General features: G+C 50.2%; 1 protein-coding gene across 1 annotated transcript; it reads right to left on the reverse strand.

The window, feature by feature from the left end:
• Nucleotides 1-827: 827 nt before the first annotated feature.
• Nucleotides 828-7,915, reverse strand: RAB7A (RAB7A, member RAS oncogene family). The gene is made up of 5 exons (XM_075321502.1): nucleotides 7,842-7,915; nucleotides 6,009-6,135; nucleotides 3,598-3,816; nucleotides 2,729-2,857; nucleotides 828-2,476 (listed from the first exon to the last, which is right to left on the reverse strand). Exons 1-5 carry the CDS (start codon nucleotides 7,892-7,894, stop codon nucleotides 2,381-2,383), a joined length of 624 nt encoding a protein of 207 aa, XP_075177617.1. The 5' UTR covers nucleotides 7,895-7,915; the 3' UTR covers nucleotides 828-2,380.
• Between the last annotated feature and the right edge of the window lie 6,067 nt (nucleotides 7,916-13,982).

The following is a 13,982-nucleotide window of genomic DNA, read 5'->3' on the forward strand; positions in this document are numbered from 1 at the left end:
GCCCGTGGCGGACAAAAATCGGTATTGCGCGTCACACGTACTTACCTTCCTAGTGACGTCGCTGTGGGCGGCGAACAACTTCTTTAAGGGGCAGGTTCGTGCGGTGTCACAGCGGTGTCACAGCGGCCCGCCAATAGAAGCAGAGAACAGCCGCATTAACGACACACCCACCTCGTTGCCGGAGGACGCAGGTACGGTGTTGCTCTTCGTTCCCGGGGTGTCACAGGTAGCGATGTGTGCTGCCTCAGGAACGACGAACAATCTGCGTCCTGCACCAGCAACGATATTTGGGAAATTAACGACATGTTAACGATCAACGATAAGGTGAGTATTTTTGATAGTTAGTGGTCGCTCGTGTCACACGCAACAACGTCGCTAACGAGGCCGGATGTGCGTCACGAATTCCGTGACCCCAACGATATCTCGTTAGCAATGTCGTTGTGTGTAAAGCCGCCTTAAGACTCTGATCTCTTTTATGGGATGACCGTGTTAACATCAGGAAGGGGGCGCACCACACCAGCCCCCCTCCTAGAGAGGGAAGGGGGTCCCCGCAACAAGCCAGCCCCCACTCACCTCCTAAAGGCGGAAGGGGCCCGGAACAAGCCAGCCCCCACCTACCACCTAGGAGGGGGAAGGGACCCGCAACAAGCCAGCCCCCACCCACCACCTGGAGGGAAAGGGGGCATGCACCACGCTGACCCCCCACCCCCTCCTCCTAGAGGGGAGGGGGCACGCGCAACACACCATCCCCGCCCCTTCTCCAAGAGGGCCAATTTGCATATTGAAATAGGAAAACTTGCATGTAAGGAATCACACACACACCATAGTCTTTTCTTGTTAAGTTTATTGGCATCATTTTCATCTTTACAGAGGAACCCAGCCTACACCATACAATGTAGACTGCACGGAAGAGGAGGAAAGAAAAAAAAAAACAAACAAAAATGAAAAATAAAAAAAAGTAGGAAATATGGGAGCAAGCTACAAACAATAAAAAAAACCAAAGACATTAGGGTAACTAAACTGCAAAGGAGGATTTTACAATAAGAGTCTGATCTGCGGGGGAGGGTCTAGGGGAGGGGCTTCTAATACTACATGTTACCTGCCAGTGGAGGGAATGAAACATATATTACACCCCAGATTGGGAATAGCACTCAAACTCTACAAGATATCTGGGGAAATTAACACCCCAAATCTGAGCATAGCAAGTGTCCCCTGCAGACATGGTAAGATTATATAAAAAGAGGAGAAGATGGTGTAATAATACCTGTACTTAACCATACAAATAAAGTCCAATATTCACATCATGTTACAGACCTAACAGACCTAACCGCAGCCATGGAGCTATCGGCAGCCGGGATAGTCAAGTGAACGAGAGGTGGAGTCAACGTTCAGCCTATTAACTGCATGCCTGGTTCCTCGGGGGCGGTCTCTAGCTCCCACCAACTGATTGGCTGAATATTAATGCCACCGCCCCCGCTGTGTCTGGGGAGGATGGGCAGACTTGCTCCGACAAAGCCATAAGCTGCGTCTTAAATGTTTGCAGGCAAAGCACGCAAATTGTAAGGAGGCGCCCTTAACATTTTTTACGTGTGCTTCATTACTTAAATCAAGAAGGAAAAAAAACAAAAAAAAAATAATATTCTTACACTAATTTATACATTTACTTGGTTGCATATATTAACATGTACTATAAGATTCTGACTTGTTTCTGCTCTAAAGGAAGCATTACATCATAAATGGATTCTGTAAAAAGTTCTGATTGGTTAAAAGTAATAAGCAATTAACAGATACAATACAAAACTCAGATACCGATTGGATACCGGGTGCTGAGCTTGCAAAAAAAAAAAAAAAAAAAAAACAAAAAAAACAAAAAACAGGATATGCAGCCTTCCCGGCAGGCGCCTTCGGAGGGACACGGAACAATTAAAAGGTTTATTTAACTTCATGTCATATATGTTAAGTATACACAAAACCGTAAAAAGAATGAAAAACAAAAGAACAAAAAATCCCGTCTCTCCACAAAAATTAACTTATGTTCAAACAAGATCGTATGGATGTATTTTGCATTAACCGCTTTGCGCCCCAAAGAGGCGTGCAACGCTGCTGGTTGCAGGCCGCTTGGTGAGACAAGGGTTAACCCGACATGGGCACGTAGTCCACAGGGAGGGTGGGGGGTGAAGATGATGAGGATGATGGTGGTGTTCTGCTTATAATACAGGTGTCTTGTTTCCTTCTGGACCGGTGCCTGGGAGCTGGAGAGGGTGCAGGCGATTAATATTTATCCTTTACACTCTGGGCAGGGAGGGGGAGAGGGTCTCATGTTCGAAGGCCTAAGTGTGATATCTGTTAGTGAAGGACTCCGGGTTCACCTCCTCCCCTCTCAGCAGCTGCAGGCCTCCGCAGACGCCTTTGACCGGTCGTTCTTGTCCAGTTTGATGGGCTCTGGGAATTCGTTGTACAGCTCCACCTCTGTTTCCTGGAATAGGTGGAGAAGATCGGTCATGTTAAATGTCACCACTAGAGGGAGCTCACTGCATCGAAATAATGCATTCAACTCAAATATACAGTCAGCTCCCCCTAGTGGTGGCTGCAGGTAAACATGTATCCCAAAAATCCTGTGGTCTCCAGCCTGATATAGAACAACACTTCTGTGATGGCTGAATTATATTTTTATAGATCTAGCAAAGATAACATTGAAGTTGGGGGAATTGTGCGTCGCTGCCATTACCTGTTTAAGTGCGTTTCGTGCAATTGTCTGAAAAGCCTGCTCCACGTTTATCGCCTCCTTAGCGCTGGTTTCAAAGTAAGGGATGTTATTTTTGCTATGACACCACACTTGTGCCCGCTTTGTGGTGACCTGAAAATGGAAAAACAAAGTTAATATCGTAGAGGAGTCTTACCCTCGATGTAGCTGAAGGATTTTAGCCTCAGGATTAGTGATGAGCGAGCACTACCATGCTCAGGTGCTCAGTACTAGTAACTAGTGATGAGCGGGCACTACCATGCTCAGGTGCTTGGTACTCGTAACTAGTGATGAGCGGGCTCTACCATGCTCAGGTGCTTGGTACTCGTAACTAGTGATGAGTGAGCACTACCATGCTCGGGTGCTCCGTACTCGTAACTAGTGATGAGCGGGCACTACCATGCTCAGGTGCTCAGTACTCGTAACTAGTGATGAGCGGGCACTACCATGCTCGGGTGCTCCGTACTCGTAACTAGTGATGAGCGGGCACTACCATGCTCGGGTGCTCAGTACTCGTAACTAGTGATGAGCGGGCACTACCATGCTCGGGTGCTCAGTACTCGTAACTAGTGATGAGCGGGCACTACCATGCTCGGGTGCTCTGAATGAACAGTTGGATGAGCTGATGCGCTTGTCTCGGGTACCTGAGTCGATCACGTCTGAGCATCCAACTGTTCATTATGAGTTCTGAGCATGGCCCGCTCCTCACTAGTTACGAGTACTGAGCACCTGAGCATGGTAGTGCCCGTTCCTCACTAGTTACGAGTACTGAGCACGGTAGTGCCCGCTCCGCACTATTGCATACATTCATACATAAGTGTTACAAAAAAAAAAAGTTTGCTGCGTCCTCTTACTTGTCTGTTTTCAAGGTCTATCTTATTTCCCAGGACAACGAATGGGAAGTTTTCGGGGTCCCGGGGACTGGCCTGGATGAGGAATTCATCCCTCCAGCTGTCCAGGGTTTTGAAGGTGTTCGGCGCGGTTACATCAAAGACCAGGACGCAGCAGTCGGCACCTCGATAAAAGGCCACCCCGAGAGATTGGAAGCGCTCCTGTCCAGCTGTGTCCCATATCTGCAAAAGGAACATACACAGGACGGGGTGATTTGTAGCTTGGGTCCCTGTCATCCGCTCCATCCAGAAGATCCCAGGAATGAATGCCCCGTTACACATGGGTTTAATCACTGAACTCCTGATCTTAGATATAATACATGGACAACTAATTAATGCAACAATGGCTGCAGTCAGATCCAGGGAGAGGCGATTGCAGCACCAGACGGCTGCTTTATGGCCCCGCTCCTCCTGGCAGTGACCCGTGATCATTAGTCCATGCTGATACTTCAGTGAAAACTGCTGATCAAAGCAAAACGAGGCAGCCGGGGATAGATACGGCCGCTCAGTCACCGCCACGTGACTCCTCACTTCTGCACTCTTCAGGCACCGGTCCTAGAGTGCAGAAAACTGCTCCATAGTCTCTGCCACGAGGTTTTTAGAAACAAGCGAAAATTCTGCTTTACCTTAAAGCCTCATGCGCATGTTGCGTTTTTTTCCACCGATCACCGGGGTGGCTGTCACACTGCTCCCGCTGCCTCTCCTCCTTCTGGAGCTGCTTTTTAGGCTCATGCATATTCACTGCTTACCCGCCCACCAGCATCTGATTGGTTGCAGTCAGATGCTGGTGGGCGGTAAAAGCAGTGAATATGCATGAGCCTAATGAGTGGCCCAGGAAGAAGAATGAGAGGCTGCGGGAGCAGGTAGAGTCGTGCCGGTGACTAAGTATAGTGCGCCCACTTTTATTTTTTTTTCCTGTTATTTTTTACTTTATTATTTTATATTTCATGAGTGCTGGATCAGTACCCATAATTCTCTGAGAATTCCGGCCCAGGCCCAACACTCTGGTGCATTTGAAACTGCGGGGGAGGGAAGGGTTGGACTTTACAGTCCAGTCCGCCCATCACTATTTTTCACCCGTTGAATAAAATAAAAAAACAAAAAAAACAAGTCTAAGGCTATGTGCGCACGTTGCGTAAATACATGCAGTTACGCTGCGCTTTGCTCACGTGGCGTCTTAGAGCGCAGCACTTCGGCTGCTGCCCGAAGCGCTGCGTTCAAGAAGTGACATGTCACTTCTTCCGTGCGCTTTGCCGGCAGCCCCTGCTCTGTCTATGGCAGGAGCTGCAGGCAGAGCGCATGGAATCGGCTTTTTTTTTCTCTACGGACATTTTCTGCAGCGATTTGAAGCGCACGTGTGCTCTTCAGATCGCTGCAGAAATTTCTGCAGGGCTAGTACGCAACGTGCGCACATAGCCTAAAAATGCATGCATTTTTGTTTGCTTTTTTTTTTTTTTGAGCCCCAGGCTGCATCTTTGTGGTCACCACAAAAGCAGTGTGCGCACATACCCTAAGGAAGAGCTTAAAGGGGCTGTCCACTATTGGGAGAACCCCTTCCGATTACATGTTTTCTCCAAGCAGAAAAAAAAAAAAAAACAAAAAAAAACACCTCTATGATCCCCTCCTGTGCTGCAGTTTGCATTCCTTGGGCTCAGGTGACATCACATGAGCCCTGCGTCCAATCAGCTCCGGCTTCTCTCTCCCCGCATCCGGACAAACAAGCAATCAACAGGAAGTGAGTGGCAGCCTCTTTGGGCGGGGGGGGTTGGAAGGGGGGGGGGAGCACAGTTTGTTTTTTTTTTATTATGGTGGACAGCCCCTTTAAAAAGGGGGATGTCCAGTACAGACATATTGGTGACCTATTAGGATTAATATTCGTTTAGTGGTGGTCTGACACCCCAGGCCCCCCTCATTGGATTAGCAGTTATTAGCTCTGCCAGATGTACAAAGCACAGCGCCATATCACATATAGTGGCCATTCTTGGTACCGCAGCTCGTCTTCTATTGAGGTGAATGTGATTAGAGCTGCAGTACCCAGGAGTGGCCACTAGGTTATGTGCTTGCTGTTGTGGATCATGCATACCCCCTACAGTGGTAATCCGCTTGCTTTCCCCAACAATGGCATGTCGTAAATTCAAGAGTGTGCACAACGTGCCATTAAAACGTTTGGTGGGGATCTAACAGATAGAATAATTTTGTAAATGGTCAGACAACCCCCTAATGCACATTGTGCTTTCCATGGACACCCGAGCGCCATTTGATCAGATATTGGCAGTCTTTTGCCTGCAGTGTCTGATGTGAGGACCCCATTAAAAGGAGGATTTTGGTATTAGATGTTTAACCATCCCCAAAAAATATGTAGGCAAAGCACTTACCTGCATTGTTACCAACCGATCGTCCACCATCACCTCCTTGGTCAGGAAGTCCGCCCCGATCGTGGCCTTGTACTGATTAGTGAACTTCTTATTAACATACTGGTTCATGAGCGAAGTCTTCCCAACCCTGAAATATTGAACACGAGGAGTTACCAATGGCCGGGGGCAGACAGGAGCCTTACACTGCAGATTTGGGAGAGGACACCGGGAACAGATGAGTTCGATTTTACACCATCCAAGTCATTTCACAATGCTGAGCTGCAATACCAGACATGGCCTGTGGCCAGGAGGGGCAGCAAACCCATTTATCTCACTTCATTCTGCCCCATTAAAGGCTACTGTAAATATAGGACCAATTTTTACCAATTTGGCACTCCTCAACCCCCACGAAAATAAAATTTTGGAGGAAAATGAGGGGTGCGTCTTAGAATCGCAATGTAGCTTACCGGGTTTGGGTGGGGGGGGGGGGGGGAGAATGATGACAGGGTGAAGCAGAGAAAGTTTCTTACCGAGGGCGTAGGAATGGTGACAGGAGGCAGGCGCTGAGGCAGGGGATATCCTGTGAAGACGATGGCGGTGTGCACAGATTGAGAACATGGCTCCAGATCTCATCTGCACATGCGCTACTTTGGGCCCATTGATGTCCCAGCAGCGGACTAAAAGGAAAATGGTGCCCGGAGGTGGCGCGTGCGCAGAGGAGATCTCGACTTGTCAGTGAGCCAATAACTCAGTCTGCATGCGCCGACTCCGGGCGCCATTTGTTTGAAGCCCGCACCGCTAATGTTTTCGGGATGTCCCCTGCCTCACCGCCCACAGCATTGTTCCTGCCTCCTGTCACCATTCTTACACCCCCCCCCCGGTAAGCTACATCCCTAAATGTTTTCTCCAACCCACAGTGCATCTGGGACACCCACCGCACCACAACCACCCCTGACTCCTGTGACCATCACTCCGCCGCCACCCCCCACCGGTAAGACACCACTGGCTTAGAAGCTGGACCCTTTTTTGTAAACACCCCCTTCCCCACCACCACCACTAAATTTAGGGGGCGTCTTATAAAACGGAAAATACGATTATCACTACCAGCCTAACACGAAGACGTCCTTAAAAAAAAAAGGGGATGTTCGGGAATGGACAGGAAACGCGTTGGCATAAAATAACTATTACTTATGCAATCCCCTGCAGGATTTGGCTTCACGTACAACATTTATATGATGGCTGCAGGGAATCCAGAGCGGATTAAATCGAAAAGTGTGATTGTTAAATTATCCGATTTCCTGATTCCCCCCCACCCCACCCCCAAAACACCACCCCCAGGCAATCCCTTTAACCATTTAGCAACATGACATTTTGGTACTGATTTTCACAATATAAGGCAATACTGAAGTATTCCAGTATTGCCTTATAGTATATTCTAGTATATTGTGCAGGCGATCAAATGATCATGGGATCAAGTCACCAATGGAAATTAAACAACAATGTAAAAAAAGTAAAAGGCAAAAAAAAAAAAAAAATAAAAACCACGCACAAAATTAAATAATTAAATATGGCCATGGTTCCAAGGGGTTAAATAAGGTACTAAAAAGCTGGGATCTCATTCCTAAAATATGGGGTAAAAATTAAAGAAATTGACAAATGCAGATTTAGGCGTCTGCACCGCAGGACGATTTCCGTACAGAAACCCTCTACAGCGTGTGAAGCAATATCACCTCCTTCCGCCTGGTGCGGATTTTATCTGCAGGTAAAATCCGCAGCTTTTCCACCGCGTGCGGACAAGGAATGACGCAGGGCTCCTATGATACCCAGCAGTAATATCGCTGCTCGTCCACTCACCCGGAGTCTCCCAGGATGATCACCTTCAGAAGCACTTTCTTCCTGGACGTCATCTTTGAAGAAAAAGAACTGTGGAGAGAAGGAAAAGTGATTAATGAGGGGAACACGACCATGAAAATAAGTCAAGTGCTTAGAGGGGGTTTCCACAGGCGTAGTACTGACTGCACATCAATGAGAGGTCAGTGACAGCTTCTGCCGGATGTCACCCTGCACTGAATCTGGCCTCAAAAAAACATGCAATGCAAAACCTAATGGCAAGGAATGACTTAAAGGGAACGTCCACAACTAAGATACGGAGGGTCTGTCCTATGGATACGCTGCCAATATCAGATCAGTGGAGGTCCGACACATGGCAGCCCCATGATCAACAAGCTGCCAGATGCAAATCCAAACAGCAGAGCGCCTACACCACATAGTGGCCATTCTCTGTATTGCAGCTGTGATCACATTCACTTCAATAGGAGCAGAGCTGCAGTACCAGGAATGGCCACAACATTCTAACATGATTGGTGGGGGATGCTGGGTGTCAGCTGCCACCACTGAGCAGATACGGACGTCGTGAGGTCATAATTATAATAAAGCAAGTTTGTAGTAAAATGGTCCCTTATGTCACAGCCAATCAGGTGTCTAAATACTGTGTATAGTTCATTGCATTCTGTTCTCTGTTATCAGCCACTTCAGAGTGGAGCCATACAGTCCTAAGATCATTACTTAGAAAACTCCAGGAACAGGGTGGCTGCACACACCGGCTCCTCCTCCGGGGCAAAGAATGCAAGAGCCGAGCAATTAAGAAATAAGGCTCGATGCACGCAAAGATCAAAAGAGCCTGAACCTACAAAACAGTCACCTGCATCAGAGGAATGTCCGCGAGCTCCACAGACCGGGAGCAAACAAGAACTCCTGTACAGCGCGCCCAGGGCCATCCGCCACGGTGCAAAAATCCACGGCGCCCAGGGCCATCCGCCACTTCGCAGAGACACGCGGCGCCCAGGGCCATCCGCCACGGCGCCCAGGGCCATCCGCCACGGCACCGAGGACACGGCACCCAGGGCCATCCGCCACGGCGCCCAGACACACGGCACCCAGGGCCATCCGCCACGGCGCCCAGACACACGGCACCCAGGGCCATCCGCCACGGCGCCCAGACACACGGCACCCAGGGCCATCCGCCACGGCGCCCAGACACACGGCACCCAGGGCCATCCGCCACGGCGCCCAGACACACGGCACCCAGGGCCATCCGCCACGGCGCCCAGACACACGGCACCCAGGGCCATCCGCCACGGCGCCCAGACACACGGCACCCAGGGCCATCCGCCACGGCGCCCAGACACACGGCACCCAGGGCCATCCGCCACGGCGCCCAGACACACGGCACCCAGGGCCATCCGCCACAGCGCCGAGACACACGGCGCCCAGGGCCATCCGCCACGGCGCCCAGACACACGGCACCCAGGGCCATCCGCCACGGCGCCCAGACACACGGCACCCAGGGCCATCCGCCACGGCGCCCAGACACACGGCACCCAGGGCCATCCGCCACGGTGCCAAAAACCACGGCCTCTTCTGTCCATAGACCACACCAGGGACTGCAGATCAGTCTAGAATTTGGATCCTGCATTGCAGAAATTGAGGGTGAAATATTTGCGGCCTGCAGCAGATTGAGACGAGACACGTGTTTGCGCCATTATTCTGCACCTATGACAGGTTTTATAACTGGTGTTTATATCTAGCGTGGCACAAGGAGTAAGATTTCAGCCGAGTAAACAACCCCATCCTCCTGGACGATGTGGGGTCAATAACACAAGCGCTCGAGGAATTGTGATGACAAGTAACACGACCCCGAGACGCATGTGTAAGTGACACTGCACAATTCCCACATGGAAATCTGCCAGCCAAAGAATCCGGATGAGCGGCGGGTACATAAAAAAAAAAAAAAAAAAAAAAAGAAGACAACCAGACCACCCAAACAACTGCAGCTGCTGACTGACTTAAAGGTCACTGGCCCTTTAAGGAATGTGTTGCAACTTCCTAACTGTGGCTCAAATCCATTCTTGAAATAAGGCTCTACAACACTTCCTGGAAGTGGCTCCTGGGAGGATTATACCGAGAAAGATTGCAAGAAAACTTCACATGAGGCTGTGTGAGCCGGACGAGGCCGGAGACCCTGAACATGAGCGAAAAGTAGCATCCCCAGCCACTGACAACACAATGAGATGAGTAATGGAGAAAGAGGCCAAAGAATGATCCGAAATACCAGGAGGTCAGACGTCACCGCAGGTTATACAACGGGACAATGCAGCAGAGCCGAAAACACACCTGACAAGAGGCAACACAGGAATGTGAGCGCAGAGACCGGCGCACGTCCTGCCCAACCGCGTCACCGACACGTGCCGCTGACTCACCGAAAACTGCCAGCGACAGAGGGGAAAAGTGACGACTGAAAACAGCAGAAGTAGGGGAAGAATACACCTCATATTACAGCACTGATCCTGCATTATACTCCAGAGCTGCACTCACTATTCTGCTGGTGCAGTCACTGTGTACATACATTACTGATCCTGCATTACATCCTGTATTATTCTCCAGAGCTGCACTCACTATTCTGCTGGTGCAATCACTGTATACATACATTTATCCTGTACTGATTCTTACACTATCCCAAAAGTACACCACTTTTTTTATTATTTCTTTTCATGGGACAGCAGTGCAGATCTGACCCTGTGATACAATGTGCAGTGTCAGTGTGCAGCTCGTATAACAGTGTAAATTTGTTGTTCTCTGAATAGCTTAACACAGCCATGAATGTCTAAACCGATGGCCACAAAAAAGTGAGTACAACCCCAAGTGAAAATGACCATCTTGGCCCTAATTAGCCATTTTCCCTCCCCGGTGTCATGTGACTCAGTGTTACAAGGTGTCAGGTTTAAATGGGGGATCAGTGTGTTCCAATCGGTGTTCTCTCTCACACACGCTCTCATACTGGTCACCAAGTTCAGCATTTCTCCTCATGGAAAAGAATTGAGGGTCTGAGAAAAAAAAAAAAAAATATAATAGTTGCTCTACATAAAGATGGCCAAGGCTATAAGATTGACAACACCTTGATACTGAGCTGCAGCATAGTGGCCAAGACCATAAAGTGGTTTAACAAGACAGGATCCATTCAGAACAGGGCTCACTATGGACGACCAAAGCAGATCAGTGCACGTGCATCCAGAGGTAGTCTTTTCAGAATAGACGTGAGTGCTGCCAGCATTGCTGCAGAGGTTACAGGGGTGGGAGGGAGGGGGTGCCTGTCAGTGCTCAGACCATACACCACATTAGTCTGCAAGGCTGTCATCCCTGAAGGAAGCCTCTTCTAAAGATTATGCACAACAAAGTCGCAGACAGTTTGCTGAATACAAGCTGACTAAAGACATGGATTACTGGAACTGTCCTCTGGTGTGATGAGACCAAGATAAACATTTGGTTCAGATAGTGTCAGCATGTGTGGAGTCAACCAGGTGAGGAGAACAAGAACATGTGTCATGCCTACAGTCTGGCATGGTGGTGGAGTGTCATGGTCTGGGGCCGTATGAGTGCTGCTGGCTGTGCGGGCTACAGTTCATTTAGGGAACCTTCACTGCAAACATGTCCTGTGACATACTGAAGCAGAGTATGATCCCCTCACTTCATAATCCAACAAAATAATGACCGCCAAGCACCTTCAAGACCACCACTGTCTCACTAAAGAAACTGAAGGCAAAGATGCTGGACTGGCCAAGCGTCTCCAGAATTAAACCTTATGGAGCATCTCTGGGGCCTCCTCAAACAGGAGGTGGAAGAGCGCAAGGTCTCTAAGATCCATCAGCTCCCTGAGGTCGTCATGGAGTATGGAAGAAGATCCAGTGGCTCATGAGAAGCTCTAGTGACCTCCATACCCAAGAGAGTTAATGTAATGCTGGAAACTAATGGCCGCACAACAGTCACACTTTGGGCACAATTTGGCCATTTTCACTTAGGGGTGTACTCACTTGTTACCAGTGGGTTTGTGTTGAGTTTAGAGTACACCAAATTTAAACTGTTATACAAGTTGCACACTGACACTGCACATTGTATCACAGGGTCAGATCTGTAGTGCTGTCCCATGAAAAGATATAATAAAGCATTTACAAAAATGTGAGGGGTGTACTCAATTTTCTCAGAGTTGTCCCAGGATTGATAATGAGACTGGTGCCTGTGAGCACGGATATTTACATACAGGTCAGTACTGAGATTCTCACTGTAAGGCTGTGTGCCCACAGGACTCTATCTGCGGATTTTTCTGCAGCTAAATCCGCAGCTTTCCCCCGGAATCCGCACCTTTTCATAGGTGCCGATTTTGTGCGGATTTGGCGATTTTTTTTTTTTACATTCAATTGAATAGGCAAAATCCGCAACAATAATTGACATGCTGCAGATTTTTCCACACGGAAATACGCATGATTTCCGCTGCGGAAAAATCCGCAGCGTGGGCATAGCATTTCCCCAAATGCCATAGAAATGGCTGGGGAGTAGCTGTGCTGAAGATTTCTGAAAAATCCGCAGCATTTCCGCGAGAAATCTGTGGCGCCCTGGACAAGCCAAGTCGTCACAGGTACTACAACAACACACCCCGGTTAGACACACCAGTCACACACAAATCCTTGTTGCCTCCCTCCAGGGGCTGATGTCCACACCAGGTGGGGCGGGGCCAGGCGGTTGGCCCCACCCACCGAGGAGCACACAGTCCAGGAGACGTGAAAAGGAAGGGAGTTGAGTTAGGGAGAGTGGAAGTGGAGGAGCGAGAAGTGGTAGTGGAGGAGCAAGAGCAAACTGATTGTGTCCGGGTACATGGCCCGGGAACTCAAGAGCAAGGTTGGCGGACGGTGGTGACCATCTGCAGGCGAGGCCGAGTGACGCACAACTGTGAGGACCGGGGACGGGCGGTGGCCCGCCGGTACCTAACCGGGGAGCGAAGAGAAGCCAGCACCATTCGGCAGGGCCTATGGACCCTGAACAGGCTTGGAGTCGCCGTTAAACCGGTCAAATCCGTCAGCGACGGGAACCTCCGGGGTTTCTCAGCAACAAAGACCCGACTGAAGGCAACCGCTCAACCGTGAAGAGAAATACAGCTACCGCCACAGCTAGAGTTCCCAGGGCCAGAGCCTGCGGGCAAAAGGGGCTCCTCTGGCAAATACACCGCTGGGTAGCGGGTTACCGGTGGGAAGCCATCTGAGCCGAAAACACAGCACAGGTGCAGGGAGAGACAGTCACCGCCAACCTACCGGGAGTGACCATCGCAGCCGGCTGCGGGACCGTCCATCCAGCCATTTGTTTTATCAGAGACTCCATCTGCGTTATTGGCTGACTGAGTACCACCGTGCCGCCTGGCACTGCGCTGCCGCCCCCGCACCTCACCAAACCCCGCCATCCACCTTACAGTCCCCATCACCAGGCCCCGGGACCACCAAAATCCCCTACCCACGGAGGGGAGAGAAACATCTCGGCTGCTCCCTGTCATCGCTCCCGGGATCCCCGTACAGAGCAGCGGTGGTGCCCCCAACCTCACCACAAACCGTTGGTGGCGTCACGGACTAAATCCCCAAACCAAGCCACCCCTTTCACTCACGGGTGAGGAGCGCCGCTCGAGGCCCCGGATCCGGCCCACCGCTCGAGCCACCGAGCAGCAGCAGCGCCGGACCCGAGCGTTCGTGAGCGCAACGCCCTCCCTGCCCGCGACAACTCCGTGGCAAAATCTGCGCATTTTCCGCAGCGTGGACACATAGCCTTACAGCTGGTGATCGAGGCAGCAGTGAAGGTGCACATGGCTCTCGGATGTGATCATGGAGAAGCCCATCCTCCACCACCACATACATTGGCAATGGGTGCAGTCCAGACTGGTCAGGGCCTAGGGCAACCATGGAGCCGCTTCCTCAGAGCCGCACGCTTCACAAGTATCACTTCCTCCATTATTCACTTGCTCATCAGTCTCCCTCCAGGAGTGCAGCTCTGAGGTCTACCTACATGTACTGCAGAATCCGGCAAGGGTAAAAAGGGGGAATTTCCTCTCATGTCAATTAAGCTTAAAGGGGAGGCCGCAGCGTGAAAATGTTTTGCTGTGTCTGATGTCTGAGTGACGCC

This window comes from Anomaloglossus baeobatrachus, chromosome 8 (assembly GCF_048569485.1).
Source record: "Anomaloglossus baeobatrachus isolate aAnoBae1 chromosome 8, aAnoBae1.hap1, whole genome shotgun sequence".
Classification (NCBI taxonomy): Eukaryota; Metazoa; Chordata; class Amphibia; order Anura; family Aromobatidae; genus Anomaloglossus; species Anomaloglossus baeobatrachus.

Excerpts from the sequence above, each read along its gene's own strand:
- RAB7A (XM_075321502.1), bottom strand. The coding sequence starts at position 7,894 with ATGACGTCCAGGAAGAAAGTGCTTCTGAAGGTGATCATCCTGGGAGAC. Across the intron at positions 6,136-7,841 it reads ATCATCCTGGGAGACTCCGG|GGTTGGGAAGACTTCGCTCA; the intron begins GTGAGTGGACGA and ends TCAATATTTCAG. Across the intron at positions 2,477-2,728 it reads CACGAAACGCACTTAAACAG|GAAACAGAGGTGGAGCTGTA; the intron begins GTAATGGCAGCG and ends CACCTATTCCAG.